Below are 20,911 nucleotides of genomic sequence, written 5' to 3'. Positions count from 1 at the left end.
GCAAGACTCATCTAAAGCACCTGTGCACATCTGTTGGACAGCTATGTGTGGATGCCTTTTATAGGTACACAAGCCAACCTGCCAAGCTGCAGCCATATCCAGATTTCAAATACTCCATGCTCCTTAGTGTTGCTTTATCCCTTCCCTTTGTTGATCATCTCCACCACTGAATGGTGCACTCCAGGCCAAGAGGTAGGAGGCATCTAGTCAAACTGCAAGATGCCCTGACACACCCCCACACAGTCAGGTGAAAAAAGTGACGTCAGCCTTCACTTATAAGTTTAGGAGTGGGGAGCACTGAAGATCGTAAAGGAGATGGAAGGTGGACAAGCAGGCAAGAGGAAGAGTGTGGGGTTCACTGAAGCATATCCTGAGAGAGCTGGTGAGTTGAAGCCTTGGTCTGCAGGCAACAGGGACGCTCAGAGGGCACCTTGATGCAAAGCAGATTGAGTAGAAGAGAGTTGGTTGAAGAAAAGGTCATCCAACAACTTAGAGAAAGGTTGCTGTGTGAAGAGGATTTCAGGGTTATACTTATTGGGAGCCAGCACATAGCTTATCCATTCCCAAATGAGAGATCATGGAAGCCAGTAGTTAGGAGACCATGAACCTGCTCAGGATAAATTGAGGGATGATTTTTTTTCTAAACCACTGGGGTTGAAATAGTTTTCATCTCTGTGCTTTGATTCTCTATTAAATTAGCCATGCTTGCTGTGGGTTCCTTCCTTCCTTCCTTCCCATTTAATCTCCACAAGGTAGGGCACAGCAAAATACGCCAGGAAATTACATTACATAAATTTGAAGCAGGCCATTTCGGCTACCTGCTCCACTCTTTCCTCAGGGCAGAACTCCAAATTAAAGCATCCCTGAGGATCCCAAATTAAAGAATATAATTCTTCTGGACTTGGGACAGAATAACACAATAAAAAGGCATATCCAGGCACAACATGTAATTTTGATTGATTCTGCCCTCTGAGTCCAACTCTGCAAACTATGCAGCCTGATTCACTGCACAAAATCCCCAGAGATAGTGTCTCTTGTAATTTGCCTCCAGTCTTTCTCTTTGCACTGCAATGGTGAGGGGCAGGAGGGAGAGGGGGACCCACATTCTGCAGGGTTGCTGACTGCTGGGTGACTTCCTAGTTCCTAGAAAAGGGCTTTCTCAGACTTTTGGAGCAGCTGGGTTGGCTAATCCAGGATTCCTGTGTTCAGGACAGAACTGTGGTCCCTGCTTGGTATGGTTTGGCTGGCAGCTCTGTTAAGCTGGGCAACTTTCTTACATCCTCAACAAAAATACAGCACTGGGTGGAGGGAAGGGGTTTTTTTTTCCCCCATCACATAAGCCCCCCTCAACCAGAGCTAGTAGATAGTAGGGTGGAGATTGAAAATGCTTAGTGGATTTATAATTCTCAGTGCAGGTCCTCCCCAAACTGAGGGATGCACACTTCTTAATGAGAAAGATCTTTGGCTCCGAACTTGGGTGCTCAAATTCCTCAACATTGGGGACCCAAATTAATTAGTTTCTCAGGCAAGGCCATTGTGTTGCCTTGGCTCTCACGATCTCAGGTTCTCCCAGAGAGTGGGGGCTGAAGCATCATATTTCCCAAGCTTAATCTTAGCTGTTTTAGTGAGATGGAACTGAGAGAGAAAAATACTGTTCTACCACAGGATTTGATTATCAATATATCACAATATCGGATGCTGCCAGCTGCCAGCATTAAAAAACATCAAAATATAAATGCTCAGCCAAAGATGCACAACGTGTTGGCTTTTGCTTTTCTTAAGAGGTATTTTGTTGTACCAAACAATGCTAGTGAAAGTACGGTATCCCTTCATAGACAATCTTGGAAGCTTAACACCACAGGTTTCTTTAAACCAAAGGTCTTCAAAAAGGAAAACACTAGCACCTGGGGGTGATCTGCAAGACATTGTGTTAGAGTGCAGAAAGAAAACATTAATTTATCCAAAAAAATAAAGATATTAAGGTATACCAATATAAAGAATATTTAAAATGTATCGTTTGTATCTTGAGGACATGTTTTATAATGTACATATTAGTACAGTATATTTATATACTTTATACATGAATATATAGTACATATATAGGATACATAGGATTTGGTTAATGATGCATGTGTGGCTTAGACTGAGAGACAAATCCAGCCCTCTGGCATGGTTTATGAGTCAAACTATCTGGCATAATAAAAAACGGATTAATATATGTGTAGCAGGGAATGGCACTGGAAGAATCTTAAGCAAAACAAGATAAGATGGGATGGGACGGACAGGATGAGGAAATAAGTATTTTATTTCTTGCTGCAGCCACTGTGTTCCTTATTGTCTTCTCATACCTTTGCTTTTTTATTATTGTAAAAAGCAGCCATTCAGATACTGTTATGTGTGTCTGTATAGATTATGGGAGTATGGGGTTCAGCTGCCCCCTTCATAAAGTACCTTTTCTTAAGTGCTGCTATACAGTTAGGCTTCCCTAAATGTGCCATCATTATCAATACTTCACTCAATCCCCTTTACTACCTTTCAGATCCTGCACAATGTAGGAAGTTTTTTAAATGAGGTAGGTTTGCCCACAAATTAATGCTAGCATCGTATCAATATACAATATACAAAACGATTTGATAGGCATATGGTGTTTCATGGGCTGGTTTTATGTTTTTGTACACCACGCAGAATTTGATGGACTGCAAAGTCTATAAATATGGTAAATAAATAAAGAAGTAGGGGAATATTCTGAATGGTATAACTAGCTGGTATAACCAGCTTCTGGTTTGAGGGGGCCTGGGAAGATCTTTTCATGTTGATCCCCTGCTTCAGGTCTTCCTGATGACAGCAGCTTTCCAAGTAGTCTAAGGATTGCTATGCCGATTTCCTATGATCCCTACTGCCCTTTATAGTACTGTACTGAAAATGGAAGTTCACAGACCCAGATGCTAATGGAGAAACCTCATTTCTTCAGTGCCCAGTGGGAGGTTTCCTCACTTGCATCTAATCAGAAGACAAAACATGCCTATAATATCTTGTCTGGGCTGTGTGCCCATGATGTTGCTTTCCTTTCTTCTCTAGCCCATGAGTAAGCAGACTTGAATCACCTTTCATTGTACCTCACTTAAAGTAAAAGACATTTCCATATCTTGAGGCTTTCTTATTCTGACACCATAAAAAGCTAGCCTCAAGATATGTAAAATCCGCTAAACTTCATTGTCCAGGACCTTTGAGGGAAGTCAGGAGACTGCCGGGACTGAGAATAAATGCAATAGGACCCAGCATTCGTGGAATTAGTAGTTTTCACTATAGAAAAGCCTTTCTAAATATTAACCTTCTCTCTTTTTTGTTGTTGTACTTTTGGCCCAGGATTTTTTGGAAACTAAACAATCAATTACCATTAATAACTATGTAAATTGGGGTTCCCAGTGTTTATTTTTGGAAAACTAGTCATCTAGGCATAACACCTAAGATGATGGGGCAAATGAGAGTCTGGACAATGGCCTACCTTTATTATAAATCCACCTCCAAAAGCGTTTTGCTCCTATTCCACTTGTAATGAATGATATTCCTAGATATAGTACTAGGTATTAGTTACCACGCCAAAGTACTGGCTACCACAATCACAAGGATGGGAATTATTCAGGCAATTGCAGCAGGCCATATTCAGAATATTTGAATAGTCTGAATATTGGAATATTTAAATAGAGGTTCCTTTCAGATTAGAAGAACAAGACATCAGGGAATTGTCTTATTTCCTTCCAGATATTGATGCTTCCCTCTATAAGAAATTCCCTGGCCTGGCTGGAGGGCCCCTGCTTTCTCCAGCAGTCCCTGACTCCCTGAATACAACTGCCATTCCTACCCGCCGTCGACACCGCACAACCTTCAGCCAGGACCAACTAGACCATCTGGAGACAGCTTTTACAAAAAATCATTACCCTGATATTTATTGCAGAGAAGAACTGGCCAGGGCTACCAAACTCAATGAAGCTCGTATCCAGGTACCTGATCTACAGAGCTAGAAAACTTCTGATTAATGGGCTGCTAGACATATTAAAATAGCCTCAAAAGGCTTTTTAGAAATTGGGTAAATAAAGCAGCCATGGGTTGTCCCTTACTTTATACCAAAGAATCTGTTTTCCATCAAGAGTGCTAATGGAAATTCACCCTGGATGCAATTCACAGAATATGGACAGAACTATCTATTCCCCTTTAAAACGTTTTCTGGCAGCCCTTCCTTTTCCTCCTCAAATGGCTGTCAGGCACGCAAGATATTGTGTTTGCTAGAGATGTGAGTTCATTGCTAGCATGAAGCTGCTAGGCCAAGGTCCCCAAGAAATTGAGGTCCATTAATCATGTGCCCACCCACTCCCTGCCCATCCCTGCTGCATACCACTACAGGTTAAAGGATGTTTGAGTTTTAACTATTGAAAGCCACATACTTTCCTTTTATATTTTGAATTCCAAGTGATTTTATTCCCCAATAATATTTGAGTATTTTCTTAATCCCATCAATGGGTTCATCAGTTTGAAATTTGGCATCCAATTAACTTTAAATATTCAGTGTCATGCATAAATTTGAGGCACTCACAATCTATTGATGCAGTAGCAGCTAAATCACTTACATCTGTTAAGGATTTCAGCTGAGAGTAGAAAAGCCAGGTAGTTGCTAAGAACCTCTCTTGGCCCTCTAGACAAACATGGCTGTTATGCAATGTTGCCCTTACCGTATTATTCATAATCTGCTTTTGCTCTGTCCTTGTCAGGTATGGTTCCAGAACCGGCGGGCAAAGCAGCGAAAGCAAGAACGGGCCCTACCAAAGCCAACCACGCCTGCTGTTCTCTCAATCTGCCCCATTACTGTGCCTCCTCCTCGACAATACCAATATTCCCCCACACTTGGCCCACATCCTCATTTACCCCACTTCCCTTCCACCTACACTCTACCACCCCCCTCTCCTACTTCTGCCCCCTTTCCTTGTTCTGTCCCCCATCATCCTCAAAGCCCTCGTAGTCATGAAGACTGGTATAATTCACTGCGCGCTGTGGGCTCTACAGCTACCCCGTCCACTTCTGTGTTCTCTCTTAATCTTGATCCCGGTATACACTGGGACTAGGAGCTGTTTGCATGCAGGGACTGAGGAGAAGTACAGGCAGAGGAAATCATAATAAAGATACCCAAAGGTGTCTTGTTCATTTTTTTTTTCTGGCAAAGCTGTTTTCTAGGCACGCAGAATGTTTTCAATCTGAAAAGGGTTTGTGCTTGAAACTTCCTTGTTCCAACTTGACACAGAATAGAAACCAAAATCAGCTGGGCTGCAGATGACAAAGCATAAAACTATGAGGACCAACTGGATTAGAAATATATCTAATTTGAACAAATTAATAATGAAACAAATGTGACTTGTATTTCTGAATAAAATAATATACAGGTAGTCCTCTACTTACAACCATTTGTTTAATGAGTGCTTAAAATTATAACGGCACTGAAAAAAGTGGCATGGTCTTTTTTTTTTCTCACTTATGACCATTCTAGCATCCCCATGGTCACATGATGAAAATTTGGATCCTTGCCAACTGGCAGGTATTTATGACAGTTGCAGTGTTCTTGCAGTATTTTTTCTTCAGGGAACATGCGTACCATTCCTCTTCCACTACCTTCCCACAACAGTCCAGTTCAGCCCTGTAACAACATGTTTCTCTATGCACACTGAATTGAAATTTAACTTCTATTACTGTGATGGAGTGCAGTAAGCGAAGATTCCCAAGAGGGAGGGGATGCATTCTAGAGGAGTAAGAGTCAATTCAGTCCAGATATTGTGTGTGAGAGAAAGAGGGTGAAGACAGCTCCTCCCTAATACTACACAGAATATATTGTAGATGCAGATAGTAGAGTGCTCAGTCTGGCAAGATTTTGTCTATAGGTGTGGAACAATAAAGACCTCAATTTGGAAGAATCATGTGTCATTCTTGATTTTCAGCCTGACAATTACCTTCACACAGCATAATGCTTATTATATCAGAGAGTGAAAAATGTCTTAGTCCAGCAATTGGAAAATAAAAGCCTGCAGAGAGAGATGATAATATTTCTTGAGCACCATGGATAACAACATTCTGTAGTCCTGCACATCTGCCTTTTTTCTCAGGTACTGTCAAGCCTGACTTTAAAACTGGGTAAAAGAGATATAAAACCCTAACCCTAATTTTAAATCCGGGTAAAAGAGATATAAAAATAGAATCAAGATTCAATTCCTTTCTAGCCTACTACTTCTGCTATATCTACATTTCAACTCCTGAAAATATTTTCTGAATATTTTTCACACACTTGATGCCGGTCATTCAGTGACAGCTTTGCCTTTCAAAATGATTGTTTCATGCTACTTCTCAGCTTCTGACACTCTCGTTTCACTTTGCAAACTACAATAAAAATGTGAGGAAAGGGGCTAGTTATTACTTATGAACGACTGTATGGCATCGGGTCTGGATATCTGAGGGACCACTTATCTCCAATCATTTCTTCCCACTCAGTAAATTCCAGGAGAGTGGGTATACTGCAGGTCTCCTTTATGCCATTGTTCTAATTCAAACAAAAATGTCAAGATTCTTATTATCCTTGTTTTTTGCAAGAGGGTTGTGTATACTGCTTTGAACCCTATACAGCAGTATAAATGTCTTGGTTATAATAACCCCAAAAAACAACTTCTTTCCACACCTATCACCTGCAAATCCAGTTAACAGCAGAGGATCAAGGAATATTTCCAGACTGCAAATATGTCCTTTCCAAATGAACAACAGAGTTGGAAGGGACCTTGGAGAGCTTCTAGTCCAGGGGTAGGCAACCTTGACTCTTTCATGACTCGTGGATTTCAACTCCCAGAATTCCCGGCCATGCTGGCTCAGGAATTCTGGGAGTTGAAGTCCATGAGTCATAAAAGAGCCAAGGTTGCTTACCCCTGTTCTAGTCCAACCACCTGCTCAAGCAGGAGACTTTATACTATTCCACACAAGTGGCTGTCCAGTCTCTTCTTATAAGCCTCCTCCACCCACAACTTCTGAAGGCAAGGTGTTTCACTGGTTAACTGTTCTCACTGTTAGGACATTTCTCCTCAGTTCTAGGCTGCTTCTCTCCTTGGTTAGTTTCCATTGTTTCTTGTATTGCCTTCCGATGCTTTGGAAAATAGCTTAACAGCTTCTTTGTGGAAGCCCCTCAGATATTGGAACGTTGCTATCATGTCATCCCTAGTCCTTCTTTTCAGTAGATTGGACAAATCCAATTCCTGCAACTGTTCTTCATATGTTTTAGTTATCTTGTTTATATGCCTTCATATGTTTTAGAACAGGGGTCTTCAAACTTGGCCCTTTTATGACTTGACTTCAACCCACAAGTCATAAAAGGGCCAAGTTTGAAGACCCATTTTAGATTCTTGTTTGCTATTTACAAACAGCATTTATTTGGGGGCTAATATATTCAGGCTATCCTAATAATCAAGCAGGAACAGATCATGATCCTCTCAGCAACACTTCCTGTCTTTAAATATACGCCAAACCCAGGGGGAAAAGGAGATGCAATGGCAACCTTTTGTGCTTATCTTAGCAACTACAGTACATGCCAGACACAGCTTTATTTGTAAAACTCAAGTTATCTTGTCTGCTAGAATGGAAAAGGTTCAGAATGAAATTTTCATGTATGGCAAAACTTGCATCTCCATAGTCATATAAGAGACACCTCTAGGTCCCATCTGCTCTTTCACAAATTGGGGACAGGAGAATTGAAGTAATGGTGTTTTCTAATTCCCTTAGTATTTGATGAGGGTACCAGCAACTGATTGTGCTGACTGGGTGATTATGGGAGTAAGCAGTCACTGTATTTAGAAAGCATCATGCTGATCAATCCCCCCTCCCCTTTCAAAGGATCTCCTGAGTAGATATGCACATAATTAGATTGTTCAGCTTTCATCATTTAAAAACTCTTCAGAAAAAAATACTTATTATTGGATTTGTAAGACTGCTCAACTCAATAATGGTGGCATGCAAAAAAGAACAAACAAAAACCCAAAAAAGAACCACATATGATAAAAGTTTCTTTCCAGCCTTTCTCCCTTTTGTGGCCAAACAGGCATTTCTTCTCTAGGCAACTTTTATATCAGAATACACCAACTCAAAAGCTGCAAATCCCCGTTGCTCGATCAGGGTGTTGGAAGGAAAGTCTTCATTCTCGTTCATCCAAGCTGTGAATAAACATGGCAACTGCTTTGGGAAGAAGGTTGTAGTTTATTGAAGAGGAGAGTCAGACAGGAAGATGGTTCTAGCAGCAAAGAAGAGAGAAAAAGGACTTAACACATATAGGGAGTAGGTTTTTATACCCTCTGAAACCTTTTGTTTGAGCTATTTCCTGTTCCTGTTTTGAATCTATTTCCTGTGTCCTGTATTCTGACCTGAGTTTGGGTGTGCCCTTTGGCCTTTGTGAGTTAATCCTACCATATGCTGTCTCAGGTGGGGTATGCAGATTTTTTGTCTTTGTCTTCCTAATCTCCTAGCTCCAACTTTCCTGATTTTACATCTGCATTTGTACAGAGCTGGCTTCTGCTTGGGGGAGGAGACCTGGGGCTATCAAGGAAAACTGGGCATGCTTTTTTGTCTCTTTAGGATCCTGGGAGGAAATATATTTTTCTGCCCTTTTAATATTTCCTTCTCTGAGGGGCTGACTTCCCACAAGGGAAAAGACAAGAGCATTAATTTCTCAAACTCTTTCATAGGCTATCACCATCTCAGCCAGAAAAAGTGGTAGGAACAGAAAGTGGTAGCTCCTAAAGTGCGGAGAATTCTAGCTATCTGCCGCCATCTCGTGGCCGCCCAGAATTCTGCTTCTTCCTGTTCCCGTCCTTTTGCTACACACGTCTATGGAGATTTTGTCATTCAGGCCATAGTTGTCCCAAAGATGTTTTTTTTACAAGGCAACTGGACTTTCTTGTTTTTCTTTGAAAACATTTCGCTTCTTATCCAAGAAACTTCTTCAACTCTGATTAGATGGTGGGGAATGGAAGGATTTATATTCCTTTATACACACGTGGAATCGGGCAGTCAGAACCGAAAGTAAAAGCAGATTCACTTAAATAAAATTAATAAGGGCGGGATTAAAAACAACTTTACAAGTACACGTATCTGAACGTAATTACGTGAAACCATCCAGAAGACACTTTCACGTCAAATAAGCTAGCGCTCGTGCGTGCGGTCACGTTAGCGCTTAAGGCCCACCTACGAGTCAACCGAAAGGACTCTGCCTCGAGAGCTTTCTTTCCGGGCACTACACATCCGGCAAGAGGAAACGGTAGCAAAAGCGCGATCCGGCCGCTTTACCCGCGCTGCAGCACCCGACAGCCATAGAACTGCCCTGTGGAGGCCACGTGATCGCGAACAGGGGCGGGACCCAATATAAGCGTCGCGCGGGCGGTGTTTTGGCCTCATTTTGAGTACGTCCAGCCCAGGCGATTTCTCGTAAGTAAACTCCAAAGTTTTTTTAACCCTACTACCCCCCCGCCATGGGGAGAGTGAAAAAAAACTGCCCTTGGCCTATTTACAGGGAAAGGACGGCCTCCTGTTCTTGAGGAGCGAGAGGCGCGCGTGTGCTCCCGATCGCGTGTGCGCAGCAGGCTTTTGGAAAGCGAAAAGCTTGCGTCCCGAAAGCTTCGTCAACTGCCGAAAGAAATAACGTTGCAGTGCGCATGCGTGGTGGAGTGCATGGAGTGTTGGATTGGGGGGGGGGGGACAGTGGCAGTACGAAGGAACAAAACGTTCCCTTGCGCGGGATTAACAAAATGGCGCTCGGGGCGCAGCGGTAGAAACTCGGTCTCGTCTTCTTCTCAAGCCGCCGCAAGGCTTCTGCCGCTTTGTTCCCGGGCAAAGAACAGCTTGGGCGTCTTTGCTGGCGGGGGAGCGTGGCCTAAGGCGTCGTTCTTTTAAGGATCCTGGACCCAAACGGCGCTGGGTAAAGTTAACTTTGAAAGACGAGGAGGGCGGAACAGGCTTCCGCTTAGTGGCCTGGAAGAACGGTTAAGATCACGTGGAATTCCGGATGCCCTGTGACGTTCGGAGCCATGTGCTCAATTCAGGCCTGGCGATACTCCATTGGTAGATTCGCCGGAATTACCCACGCCGTGGTGGCGGCGTGTGGAATAATAGAAAGTCCTCTAGGGTAGTTCAGTGCTTTACGAGGTTTTGTTACTGGGCCTGGTGGACTCCTGGTTTACGTCTCCCGTAAGGAAATATGGCTAGTATATTGTATATGTGTGTGATTTATATATATGTGTATATACACGTGTCTGTACCTGTGAGCAGGCATCAGAATTTAATTTTTTTTTAATGTATGCCAATGTGTTCACAGAAAAAAGTGACAATAAAGGTTACTTACTTCACTTACTTTCTTTTCGTTTATTATTCAGACTGTCACCATTATGTCTTCTGAAGAAGGAAAACTATTTGTTGGGGGACTGAACTTTGATACTGATGAACAAGGCCTGGAACAGCATTTCAGCTCTTTTGGTCCTATTTCTGAAGGTAATGTGTTTGGCTAGTAAAGGGGAATGAGTTGCTGTTGAAGTTAACCAATCGAGATGAATGACTTTTTTTTCCCCTGTACACTCAGTTGTTGTGATCAAAGACAAAGAAACACAGCGATCAAGAGGCTTTGGTTTTATCACCTTTGCCAATCCTGATCATGCATCAGATGCCATGAGATCAATGAATGGAGAGGTGAGATTTTTTTTTTCAAAATTATATTATTTGTTAATGGCCACAGTCTAAATATATGTAGTGTATTTAGTGAGATGGACTCCATGATACCCATGCTATGCATATCATTATTGGCTATTAGTAAGGAAATGATAAGTTTTGATACAATTTGGTCAGTATTCACAAATATAGTTTCCTTCAAAGTTTATCACTTATTCATGCAAGATAACTTTCTGTTCCCTGCTTTTCATCAGCAAAAAAGTACATTTGGCATACTGCTAACACAGGATGCTGAAGACAGTAGTTGGAATGAGGGAACAAATGAGGATTAAACTGTAGAACAAATCTATGAAGGAAGAGTGGATTGAGTTGAGACTTGAGTTTACGATAACCTCACTCAAAATATTCCTAAGAGGTGAAAAATATGGGCTAACATGGGCATCCTGGAAGTAAGAATGTGTTGCAAGAATGTAGATGTATATTGAATGATGTTGCTGTAAACTAAGTCACTATTTTTTCCCATTTTCCATGAAGTTCATCTTGAAAGGGAATGGCATGATGATTTTCTTGCAATACTAAATAAAATGGGAGAGCTTTCAGTTTATATATGTCAGTTTATTGCTTGTTTATTAAATTTACCATTTTAAGAGCCAAAAGAGTTTCTATAATAAAAAGGCAAACTCTCCCACCACTTCTACAGATGCATACTGTATGTTCACATTGGTCTCATAAGGTTGTTGGAGAATAATTTCCTACATCTCTGGCATACTTCTCCATCTATTAATTTCTGAGGTATTTTGCGAGTTGAGCATTTCCTAGAATACTGTAAAGGAATTTCTGGTATAGTGGCTATATTCCTTACCCTAAGATTATTTTTTTTTATTATTAAATATGTTTTCCCCAAATGACTTTTAAAAACGGTCTCCTGTAATTAAATATTTCTAAATTTCCTGGATCTTCTAAGAGGAGTACTATGTAAAAGATCTTAAATGTAGTAACTGCCTAAGTTAATACAGCAAGATAAATTAAGTAGATCACTGCGCTTGGATTGATAATAGAAAGTCTGGTAGTAATGTGGCATGACTTTTGGGAATAAATTAATTTCTAGCAGTTGAAAATAATTATTTCTATATTGTAGTCTTCCAAAGAGCTGGTATGGTTAAGGGCTAGTCTGGCCTTCCCCATTTTAAGCCCTCCAGCTATGTTTTAACCAATCTTAAGTTGGATCCCAATATATCTGGAAGATATCTAGTTTGAAGAGGTTAGGATAGCATATTGGATTTGAAAGTTCATCTTAGAATATTTAAATTTTACTGGTTGAAATTTTACATGATTGTGTAAATAATTACATGAAACATAGGTTTACAACACATTCCATATTGTAGCAACTATTTGCTGGTTCTCCCAGGCTTTTGGGATAGGGTTGTCCAAGCTATTGCTTGTTGTGATTTATATGGGATATGCAATCTGTTTACAGCAGTGGTTCTCAACCTGTGGGTCGGGACCCCATTTGGGGTCGAAGGACCATTTCACGGGGGTCGCCAAACAACGCAGTCCACCATTTTTCCCCCTTTTCCTTAGCTGTGCTACTCCCTTTTATTCTATTGGCTTTTGAAAGCCAATAGCATAGACTCTCTTGAATAGAGTCTAATTCTATTGGCTTTCAAAACCCAATAGGAATTGTCCAGGCTGTCTCTGCCCTGCTGAGCCCGCCAAAAGTCCCATTCTGCAAACGGTGCTGCACCCAGTTGAGTAGTCCTCGACTTACGACCAGTTGGGGGGTCGCAGCATTAAAAAGGTTGAGAACCACTGGTTTACAGTTTTAGGGAGACAACAGGTTTGGGGTGGTGATTAAGGCGTCAGTTAGAAGCCATGATTTCTAGCCCTACCTTAGACACAAAGCCAGTTGAGTCACCTTGGGCCAATCATTCTTGGTCATAGGAAGCAAGCAGGGACAAACTATTTTTGAAAACCTTGCCAGGAAAAGTATAGGGACTTATTCAGGCAATCTCCAAGAGTCAAACGTTGACTTGAAGCTACACTTTGCAAAAGAATGTTTTGTCCTGACATGGTTTTTTAAATGATGTTTCACATTTTTTTAAAGTGTAAGGTGCCTAGAATTGTTCTCATGTTGGGGGGGGGTTATATTTAATAAATAAATTATGAGTGGTAGCTTTATTATAAATATAAATTATGTCACTTAGCATTCATATTCATTGGCTAAAATCCTGTTTTAAGAAATAAAAATGGTTTTATATCTAGAAGAATGTGTGTAAGAATAATCAGTTCCATTCCCTGACAATCACTTCTGAAGTATTTGTTCATTATCAGTCTATAGATGGGCGCCAGATCAGAGTTGATCATGCTGGGAAATCTTCTCGTGGATCCAGAGGTGGCTACTTTGGAGGCAGGGGACGAGGTCGTGGCTATTCCCGGGGTAAGAACAAGACATCTATGATAAATGTTTAATGCATTGAACTGTAAGGTGAAAGAGATGGGTTTCTGCAATTCAGCTGTCATTGAAACTTTTTAATTATAGGTGGAGACAGAAGCTATGGTGGAGACAGAAGCTATGGTGGAGACAGAAGCTATGGTGGACGTTACGATAACCGCAGTGGGGGCTACAGTAGTTCACGTGACTACAGCAGGTAATTGTAGTACAAATTTTATTTTACAAATCCATTCTATAAGAAAGAGGCATAAAATATTATTCCTTGTTTTCAGAAGTCAAGGAAGCTACAATGACCGATACTCCTCAGGAGGTTCTTATAGAGACAGCTATGACAACTGAGGTAAGTAGGCGTTAGAAAGGGAGTGAAAAAGTGTCTTTCCAAAATGCCCTTAAACTTTCAGTGCTCCAACTTACACTGGATAGTGGCAGTAACTTACAGCTACTGAGTTAAAATCAAACACGTGTTTTTTTCCATGTACTTGCCATTGATTGCAGGCCTTCAATCGCATTACTGATGAATAAATTGAGTGCATGTTTGGACCTTAAAGAGTTAATTTTTTAATTGAGAAGTTATCTGAGTGCTAAGTGGGGGAGGGTCCGAGATTCCTAGCAACACTAATCTAAAAGTTTAGGAGTGATGAATTGCTGCAACATGTCCATAAACCTGTGCCTTTATGATTATACCTGCTTCTTGTCCTCAGCTCACACCGAGTAAAAATCCTTCCTGACTCGAGATCGTCCTTCCAATGGCTGTATTTATAAAGATTTTTGGAGCTTCGCTGAATCTTGTTTAATTACCTACATGATCTTCCCCTTATATAGCTTTTATCACATGTAGCCTGAAAGCTTCCTCTACAAGTTAGCCTGTTAGACTTTACTCAAGGGGTTTTTTTAAGTGGTTTTTAAGCATTTTTTAAATCCAGTTTTATTTGTCTTGCCTTTGCAATCTAAGTTTTTTTAACTTGACACATGGGGCCCTACAAAATAAACCTGTTGGAAGCTGACCAGACTCTTGAAAAAGTACAATCATTTGATGTTCATCTCTTGGCATAACAAGCAAGGGTGGCAAGGCAAAAGAATCTTGATATTATTAAAGATATTGGTATTACTACATTGATCATAGTAAAAACTATTTTAATGTAAAGTAAACCTATAACTTGAATGCTTTGAGAGGTTCTTGAAAATGTTTGTTTATATTGTCCATTTTTTTACTGGAAGAAATATGCATAATTTCAATTAATTGTATTTGAAGTGGATAAGGAATTTCCTGTACTGAGGTTTTGGCTTTACGAAGCCCATTAAAATCCCATCTGAAACAATTCTCTGTTCCTAATGTTTGCATTACACATCTTTGATAGTTTAGTAGCTAGTAAGTAAAAGCATTTTAGATAAGGCCCTGACATGGTATCTGAGTAATGAGGGGTTTATGTATGCTAAGAGTTTTTTAAAAAGTATGAAATAAAAAAGCAAAAATCTGACAAATCAGGAGGGATAATTATAGATAGCTGTATTTCCTCCTAAATGCGTTTAAACAATGCCCTAGCATAGGGGTCTTGAAACTTGGCCCTTTTATGACTTGTGGACTTCAACTCCCAGAATACCTTAGCCAGCCTGGCTGAGGAATTCTGGGAGTTGAAGTCCACAAGTCATAAAAGGGCCAAGTTTCAAGACCCCTACCCTAGCATAATTTAACACCATTAATCTATACAAGAGTCTAAATGTATCTTAATATCAGATGAGTATTAGATTGTAAATGGATATTATCAAATATGACTCAAGTATGGCCAATATATTTGTTCTAGAATGTTTCAAAGTGTATTGGGATCAACATTGCAATACTACTTAGGGAAATCTTTTTTACTTCTAGAAGAGGTAGTGGCTGAAATAAAAATTGCAGCCCAGTGATGACAGTTGATGAAAGAACTTTAGAGACTTGCTAACAAGGATCCCAGCGGGATTTCTCGATACAGTGGCACTTAAATAGTTTTTAAATGTGCCGTTCAATAGTGAGTTTAACTAAGATTTGACTGACTAGTATTGATTAATATTTCTGGTTTGCAAGTCTATACTGCCATAGAAGAAACAAGATGCTAAATTTATAAGCTGTATGGTGATACTTGAATTTGTAACATTTCTAAATTTTTCAAATATGTTCACTGAGTAACCTTCATGGGTTGCTACTTGCTTTAACTGTAATGCATTTTAATATTGGTATTCCTAGAGTGGAGGGCATGGAAAAGAACTTCCTTTGCTTATACAAACACTTCCAAAAGTAGGGAATGCCCTACTTGGTCGTTTGAGAAATAAATGGCTTTGAGCTGGTAGAGAAATAAGCTTTTGACATTTGGAAGGTCTAAGGCTTCTATTCAGCTTTAAGGCTGGACTGATGCTTAGCTGGCCTTACCTGTAGTTAGGTCTGTCCTGTTCTTACACTGTGAGAATTCTCTGCTAGCATGTGGAAGCCAGTGTCCTTGGAGACCCCGAAGTATGTTGTCCTCCTTCAGTGCGATCCATGTGAGACGAAAGCTGCTCTTGGCTAGTTCATTTGTGGAAATAGTCCTGTATTTCGAGGTAACTCTTTTGCTCATGTCTGCATCTTTTCTCCCATAGAGCTCCATTCTTGTTGCTGCAGCAAACAGACCTTTGTTATTGGCAAATTTATTGGGCAAAATCTAGGGTCTCAGTGGACCCTAGAACCTGGACCTCTTATCTGTTTGGGGTTTTTTTTTCCTAATCCTGGGGGGAGGTTCTGCCAGGCTCCTATAACTTGACATTCCACTTCAAGGAGGAGGAAGGCAGTCAGCTAAAACAATATTCAGATCCATTCAGCCACCTCTCTGTTCTCATTTTTTCCAGTCTCTTGTGTTTTATGAAAACTTGGATTGTTACTTGGATTGATGTTTCCTAATAAAATCTAGTTTGGGTGTGGGAACCTTCTATTCCCACTTCTTAAGATAACTTCATAATTTAGAACAAGGGCTTAAATATGGGAGAAAAATCATGTTAACTTGGGGAATCTTCTGAGGACTTGGTGAACAGTGTCACCTAGGCCTGAAATATCCTGTTAAAACTGTATAATCATTTAAATGTTTTTGAAATTTTGAATGAACTTCTTTAAGTGATACTTATTGTTTTCAGGGGAGAAGATTATAGTGGTTATTCTGCCCTAAATAATAATCATTGACCACTGAAATGTTGAACGAGACTGCTGCTTCACCTAGGGTTTAAAAACCACACTATAAAGTAAGTAGATTTTCTTTCTTCAAAGTAATACTAAATAATACACCTATTTGCCAACATCGCATAATACACCCTAATCTGAGATTATAATTGTTTATGGATTAAATTTATATGACTTCCCATTTTATATCCAAGTGGCATACAATCAAACCAACAAACAAATGTCATTTAAAACAAGTATAAATAAAGTTGATAAGAGGGAATACATTAGAATCTTGTACATGATGCAGTCAACATAGGCACCCTGTTGGCAGCGGTTAACCAGACCTACTAAAAACTACATTTTAAGAGGATTTGGGGAAGTCACAAGGGTTGGGGCTAACCCTCCCTCAGGTGAGATGAAGTGTGTTTCCTGTAAAGCTGAATGGAAGTTGACATTCATAGTTGAAGAGAAAGTACAGAAGTCTGAAAATAGATTTGTATTCAACTTTTTACAGGCAAAACAGGATTGCATTGTTCAATGCCTTATATGAGAAATGCCAGTAAATCTAGAAAAGAAATTTTGTTAGATTTCCAATATTACTTAAGCAAATTTGCCCTGTTGTGTGTTATACTTAGAATGTTACTAAAAGTATTATTGTAAGGTGTGCTATCAGCATTTATTCATGGTACAATATTGCAATATTCACAATGTTTTATTCTTTTGATGTTATTTGGATAATGGACAGAGCCCCGAGATCCTGAAGAGCCCCTTCTGTTTGAAAGAATGTATTCTGGTAGTACAGTGGTGTAAGCACTAACAGGCATAACAGTTTCTAAAAGTAAAAAAGGGGGAGGGAGAATTAGAGGTATTAGTTCCAGGCATATGTATCATTGTTCTACCTTGATAGTCTGTCACAAAATATGTCTGATCATCAAAGGTTTCTTTTCTCTGTTGTATGATGATTGACTAGCACATTCTTTCTTTACAGGACTTTCTGCTCTATTTGCTGGAATAGTGTGACAGTGAACCAGAGGAAGATAGGAGCCAAGATTATCCAATCAGGTTTGTTAAACAATGTATATATTTTGTTCAAATAAGGGAGGTAGAGATAGAAAAAAATTGAATCCAATTTTTGGGTTTAAACATGCCTTCTGAAAGATGGTTGCTGGTGCAAACTTAATTTTTATCAGCTTATATGTCATTGGTTCAGCATGCTAATTGTTCTTATATTTTACATCAGATTGCTGGAATTCACACCTATCAGGATTGTTGTAACAAGTGTCATCATAACAGACCAAGAGGACTTGTCACTAGGTTGTATTAGATTGCTGGAAATACATGCATCCACAAGAAATTTTTTTGTAACTAGCCAACATAGTTCTACCTAAGAATCCATACAAAATTGGAAAACATCTTAACCACCTTACTGAACTTGTATATTGATGAATAATTATTCTGATCCTGTATTGATTTTAGAAGTTGGGGAAATGGATATATGTATCTGCAATATAGTTAGATCAAAGTTAGAGAACCTTTACTGCTTTTGTTTAGATCATGCATTACTGCTGTACACAAGATTGTTTTTTTAAAAGTATGTTCTTTGCTCCAAAACATTTTTTCATTTCCAAAACTATCAACATGGCAGTTTCTAATAAAAGTGTACTGATTGAACAATTGCTGGCTTAATAAATGTATTCTACTTGCTTTCGGTGATATAATCAGTAGCACAATCACAGGACTGTTAGACTGTTAAGCTGGCTGTTATATCTAGAGAGAAAGATGCCAGCACCCATGCCCACATAATAGGAAATCACACTGACAAAGGAGGAGGCTGAGTGGAACTTCGACCAGGATGCAAATGAAAGCTACCAGCCAACTAAGATCATCTGGAAGTAAAGGTTTGCTGCAGTGGGCATGGGACAGGAGTAGGCAGGTGATTGCCCCATGGCTCTCCTTCACCCACCCTTCAAGGCTGGGAGCCATTTTGAGTCTGTTATTTAGCTGGAGGACAATAAAACAAATGTGTTCGCAGCGATTATAAACTGGCCAAGAAAACAGACTCTGCAAGAAGATTGAGACTGATAACAGCTGGAGGGTTTGGTGAGTGAAGGAGTTCACCTGAATAAGTTTTCTGACTAACCATAAGCACTGAGGTCTATGCAGAAGCGCTTTAGGTAGCAAAGACCTCAAGAATTGTGTTTTGACGTGGGAGCCACAGATCAGGACATGTATTGCTATGAAGGGGGAGGGGTCTGAAGGGATGGGAGCAGGCTGTAAGATTCCAATAAGAGGAAAATGAGAGTCAAGGGCCTATCTTAGTGGTAATATACCAAATCTGGATTTCCTGCCCAGAGCAATGGCAGATGTTCTGGATTTGGAGGAGATCTTGATTTCTCCTCTGCCATGGATAGATCACTCACTAGTGAACCTCATATTCTTGGGTACCATCCCCCTGTTCATGGAGATCAAGATTATTGCATTGTCCCACTCCTACCAACTAATGGACTAATTGGGTTCCAGAATTATTTCGGAAAACCTGCTACTCAATCTGAAGTTTTGGTGGTTGCATGAGAGTAGCAAAGAGGCAACCGCTTTAGATCAGATTGCACCTGAACAGACTTCATGCCCAGGTTCCCTGAAGCTCCCTAAGTATTTGGGAACTTAAGTGGGCTAAGACACCTAAAGCATCACTGGTGAGAGACAACGGAGCAAAGACCATGAAGTAAAGTTGCTATTAAGGCCTTTCTCTCCACCCTTACTATATCTGCTGATAGTCGCTCGGTGGCCCCGTTTCATGTAATTTTAGTCCCTCCTCAGAGGGAGCAGTATCGAAATATATCTAAAGGTTTGCTGTGAAAAACATGCTGCACATCTGGCAAAGTCAGTTGTATTTGCTCTACATTGAACCCCAGCCCTATAGCAGAATCAATGCAAGTAGTGGGGGTTACACTTTGCAAGGTGACCTGGGAAGAGTTTGAGCCTGCAGAAGCTGAAGAAGTGGACTGGGCCCTCTCAGCTGCTAGTTAGGCCTTTTGTGTGTTAGATACATGCCCCTCCTGGCTAATTAAGGCTGAGTAGGAGAGGATGCATGAGTGGATTTAGGCGGCAATTAAATTCCACCTTCCAGAGAAGGAGTGGTCCCACCAGCTCTTAAAATAATGGCCCCCTCAATGGACCATCTCTTAACCCAAGTAGTCTGGATATTCTTTGTCCAGTCTCCAATCTTCCCTTTTTAGGGAAGGTGGTGGAAAGTGGTCATATGGCAGCTTCAGAGAAACTTGGTTGAGGCAGATTATCTAGACCCGACTTCTTGACCTACCATGGTATCCTGGGTCAGCTTCAGAAATTGGTGCTACTTCTCCCTCCAGTCAATGTTAATGGAGCAAAATCCAGCATATGTCCCCTAATTTGTGGGGTGTCTCGGGTTTCTGTTTTTTCCCTTCTATTTAACATTTACATGAGGATGCTGTATGAGATGATATGTGAACTTGGGGTGAGATCAATATGTGGATGATACCCTTTATATCTCTATCCCAGACTCTTTGAGAATGTCCTGTCTCAGTATCTGGAGGCTGTTGGCACTGGTTGGGGCATAATGGTCTATATTTCAACTATAGGAAAATGGAGTGGCTGTGAATATTTGGAACCACTGGAAACAAAGTTATAATAATAATAATAATAATAATAATAATAATAATAATAATAATAATAATAATATACAAAGACCTACAAATAGAAATAGAAAGGCTGTGGCAAAAGCAAGCAAGGGTAGTACCAATAGTGATAGGCTCCTTGGGTGCAATCCCAAAACAACTGGAGCACCACTTGAACACCATTGGCATTGACAAATTCGCTATTAGCCAATTGCAAAAGGCAACCTTACTAGGAACTGTTTCCATCCTGCGACAATATATGTAATACCATCAAACATCCACATCTGCCTATCCCAGGTCCTGGGTAAGGACTCGATAGGTAGACAAAATGCCAAATCCAGTCTGAACATCTGGCTGACTGTGCGATGATCAATAATAATAATAATAAAGTTGGAAGGGACCTTGGAGGTCATCTAGTCCAACCCTCTGCTTAGGCAGGAAACCCTATACCATTTCAGTCAAATGGCTGTCCAGTCTCTTAAAAACTTCCGGTGTTGGAGCCGAGGTGGCGCGGCAGTTAGAGTGCAGTATTGCAGGCCACTTTAGCTGACTGTGTTTAGCAGGTCAGCGGTTCAAATCTCACCGGCTCAAGGTTGACTCAGCCTTCCATCCTTCCGGGGTAGGTAAAATGAGGACCCAGATTGTTGGGGGCAATGTAAATATATATATACATTGCTTACTGGTGTACACATTTAGAGAGTGCTTGTACTTAAAGCGGTATATAAGTCTCATAAATAAATAAATAAATAAATTCACCACTTCTGGAGGCAGGTTGTTCCACTGGTTAATTGTTCTAACTGTCAGGAAGTTTCTCCTTAGTTCTAGGTTGCTTCTCTCCTTGATTAGTTTCCATCCGTTGCTTCTTGTCCTGCCTTCAGGTGCCTTGGAAAATAGCTTGACTCGCTCTTCTTTGTG

General features: G+C 40.4%; 2 protein-coding genes across 5 annotated transcripts; both read left to right on the top strand.

Moving 5' to 3' along the window:
• Window positions 1–1,749: 1,749 nt before the first annotated feature.
• LOC120306660 (homeobox protein prophet of Pit-1-like) lies at window positions 1,750–5,117 on the top strand. The gene is made up of 3 exons (XM_039340276.1): window positions 1,750–1,816; window positions 3,706–4,001; window positions 4,767–5,117. The coding sequence occupies exons 1-3, from the start codon at window positions 1,750–1,752 to the stop codon at window positions 5,115–5,117; spliced, it is 714 nt and encodes a 237-aa protein (XP_039196210.1).
• A 4,217-nt stretch (window positions 5,118–9,334) lies between these two features.
• On the top strand, window positions 9,335–18,018 carry LOC120306639 (RNA-binding protein 3-like). Of its 4 annotated transcripts, none has more exons than XR_005556364.1 (9): window positions 9,335–9,495; window positions 10,440–10,554; window positions 10,643–10,749; window positions 13,060–13,165; window positions 13,268–13,376; window positions 13,456–13,520; window positions 16,319–16,423; window positions 17,332–17,405; window positions 17,584–18,018. XR_005556364.1 is itself a non-coding variant. In XM_039340242.1 (7 exons), the coding sequence occupies exons 2-6, from the start codon at window positions 10,452–10,454 to the stop codon at window positions 13,517–13,519; spliced, it is 489 nt and encodes a 162-aa protein (XP_039196176.1). In that variant the 5' UTR covers window positions 9,339–9,495; window positions 10,440–10,451; the 3' UTR covers window position 13,520; window positions 13,882–14,499. The 4 variants fall into 4 exon arrangements, 2 of the variants coding, with proteins under 2 accessions (XP_039196176.1, XP_039196175.1); XR_005556363.1 differs by having other exon boundaries at window positions 9,339–9,495; window positions 13,453–13,520; XM_039340242.1 differs by lacking the exons at window positions 16,319–16,423; window positions 17,332–17,405; window positions 17,584–18,018 and adding an exon at window positions 13,882–14,499 and having other exon boundaries at window positions 9,339–9,495.
• The last annotated feature ends 2,893 nt before the right edge of the window (window positions 18,019–20,911 follow it).

This window comes from Crotalus tigris, unplaced genomic scaffold (genome assembly GCF_016545835.1).
Source record: "Crotalus tigris isolate CLP2741 ecotype Arizona unplaced genomic scaffold, ASM1654583v1 scf7180000017742.2353718, whole genome shotgun sequence".
Taxonomy (NCBI): Eukaryota; Metazoa; Chordata; class Lepidosauria; order Squamata; family Viperidae; genus Crotalus; species Crotalus tigris.
This window is presented reverse-complemented; position numbering and strand designations above follow the sequence as displayed.

Excerpts from the sequence above, each read along its gene's own strand:
- LOC120306660 (XM_039340276.1), top strand. The coding sequence starts at position 1,750 with ATGCACAACGTGTTGGCTTTTGCTTTTCTTAAGAGGTATTTTGTTGTA. Across the intron at positions 1,817-3,705 it reads ACCAAACAATGCTAGTGAAA|AGGTTCCTTTCAGATTAGAA; the intron begins GTACGGTATCCC and ends ATATTTAAATAG. Across the intron at positions 4,002-4,766 it reads TCAATGAAGCTCGTATCCAG|GTATGGTTCCAGAACCGGCG; the intron begins GTACCTGATCTA and ends TGTCCTTGTCAG.
- LOC120306639 (XM_039340241.1), top strand. The coding sequence starts at position 10,452 with ATGTCTTCTGAAGAAGGAAAACTATTTGTTGGGGGACTGAACTTTGAT. Across the intron at positions 10,555-10,642 it reads TTTTGGTCCTATTTCTGAAG|TTGTTGTGATCAAAGACAAA; the intron begins GTAATGTGTTTG and ends CTGTACACTCAG. Across the intron at positions 10,750-13,059 it reads TGAGATCAATGAATGGAGAG|TCTATAGATGGGCGCCAGAT; the intron begins GTGAGATTTTTT and ends GTTCATTATCAG.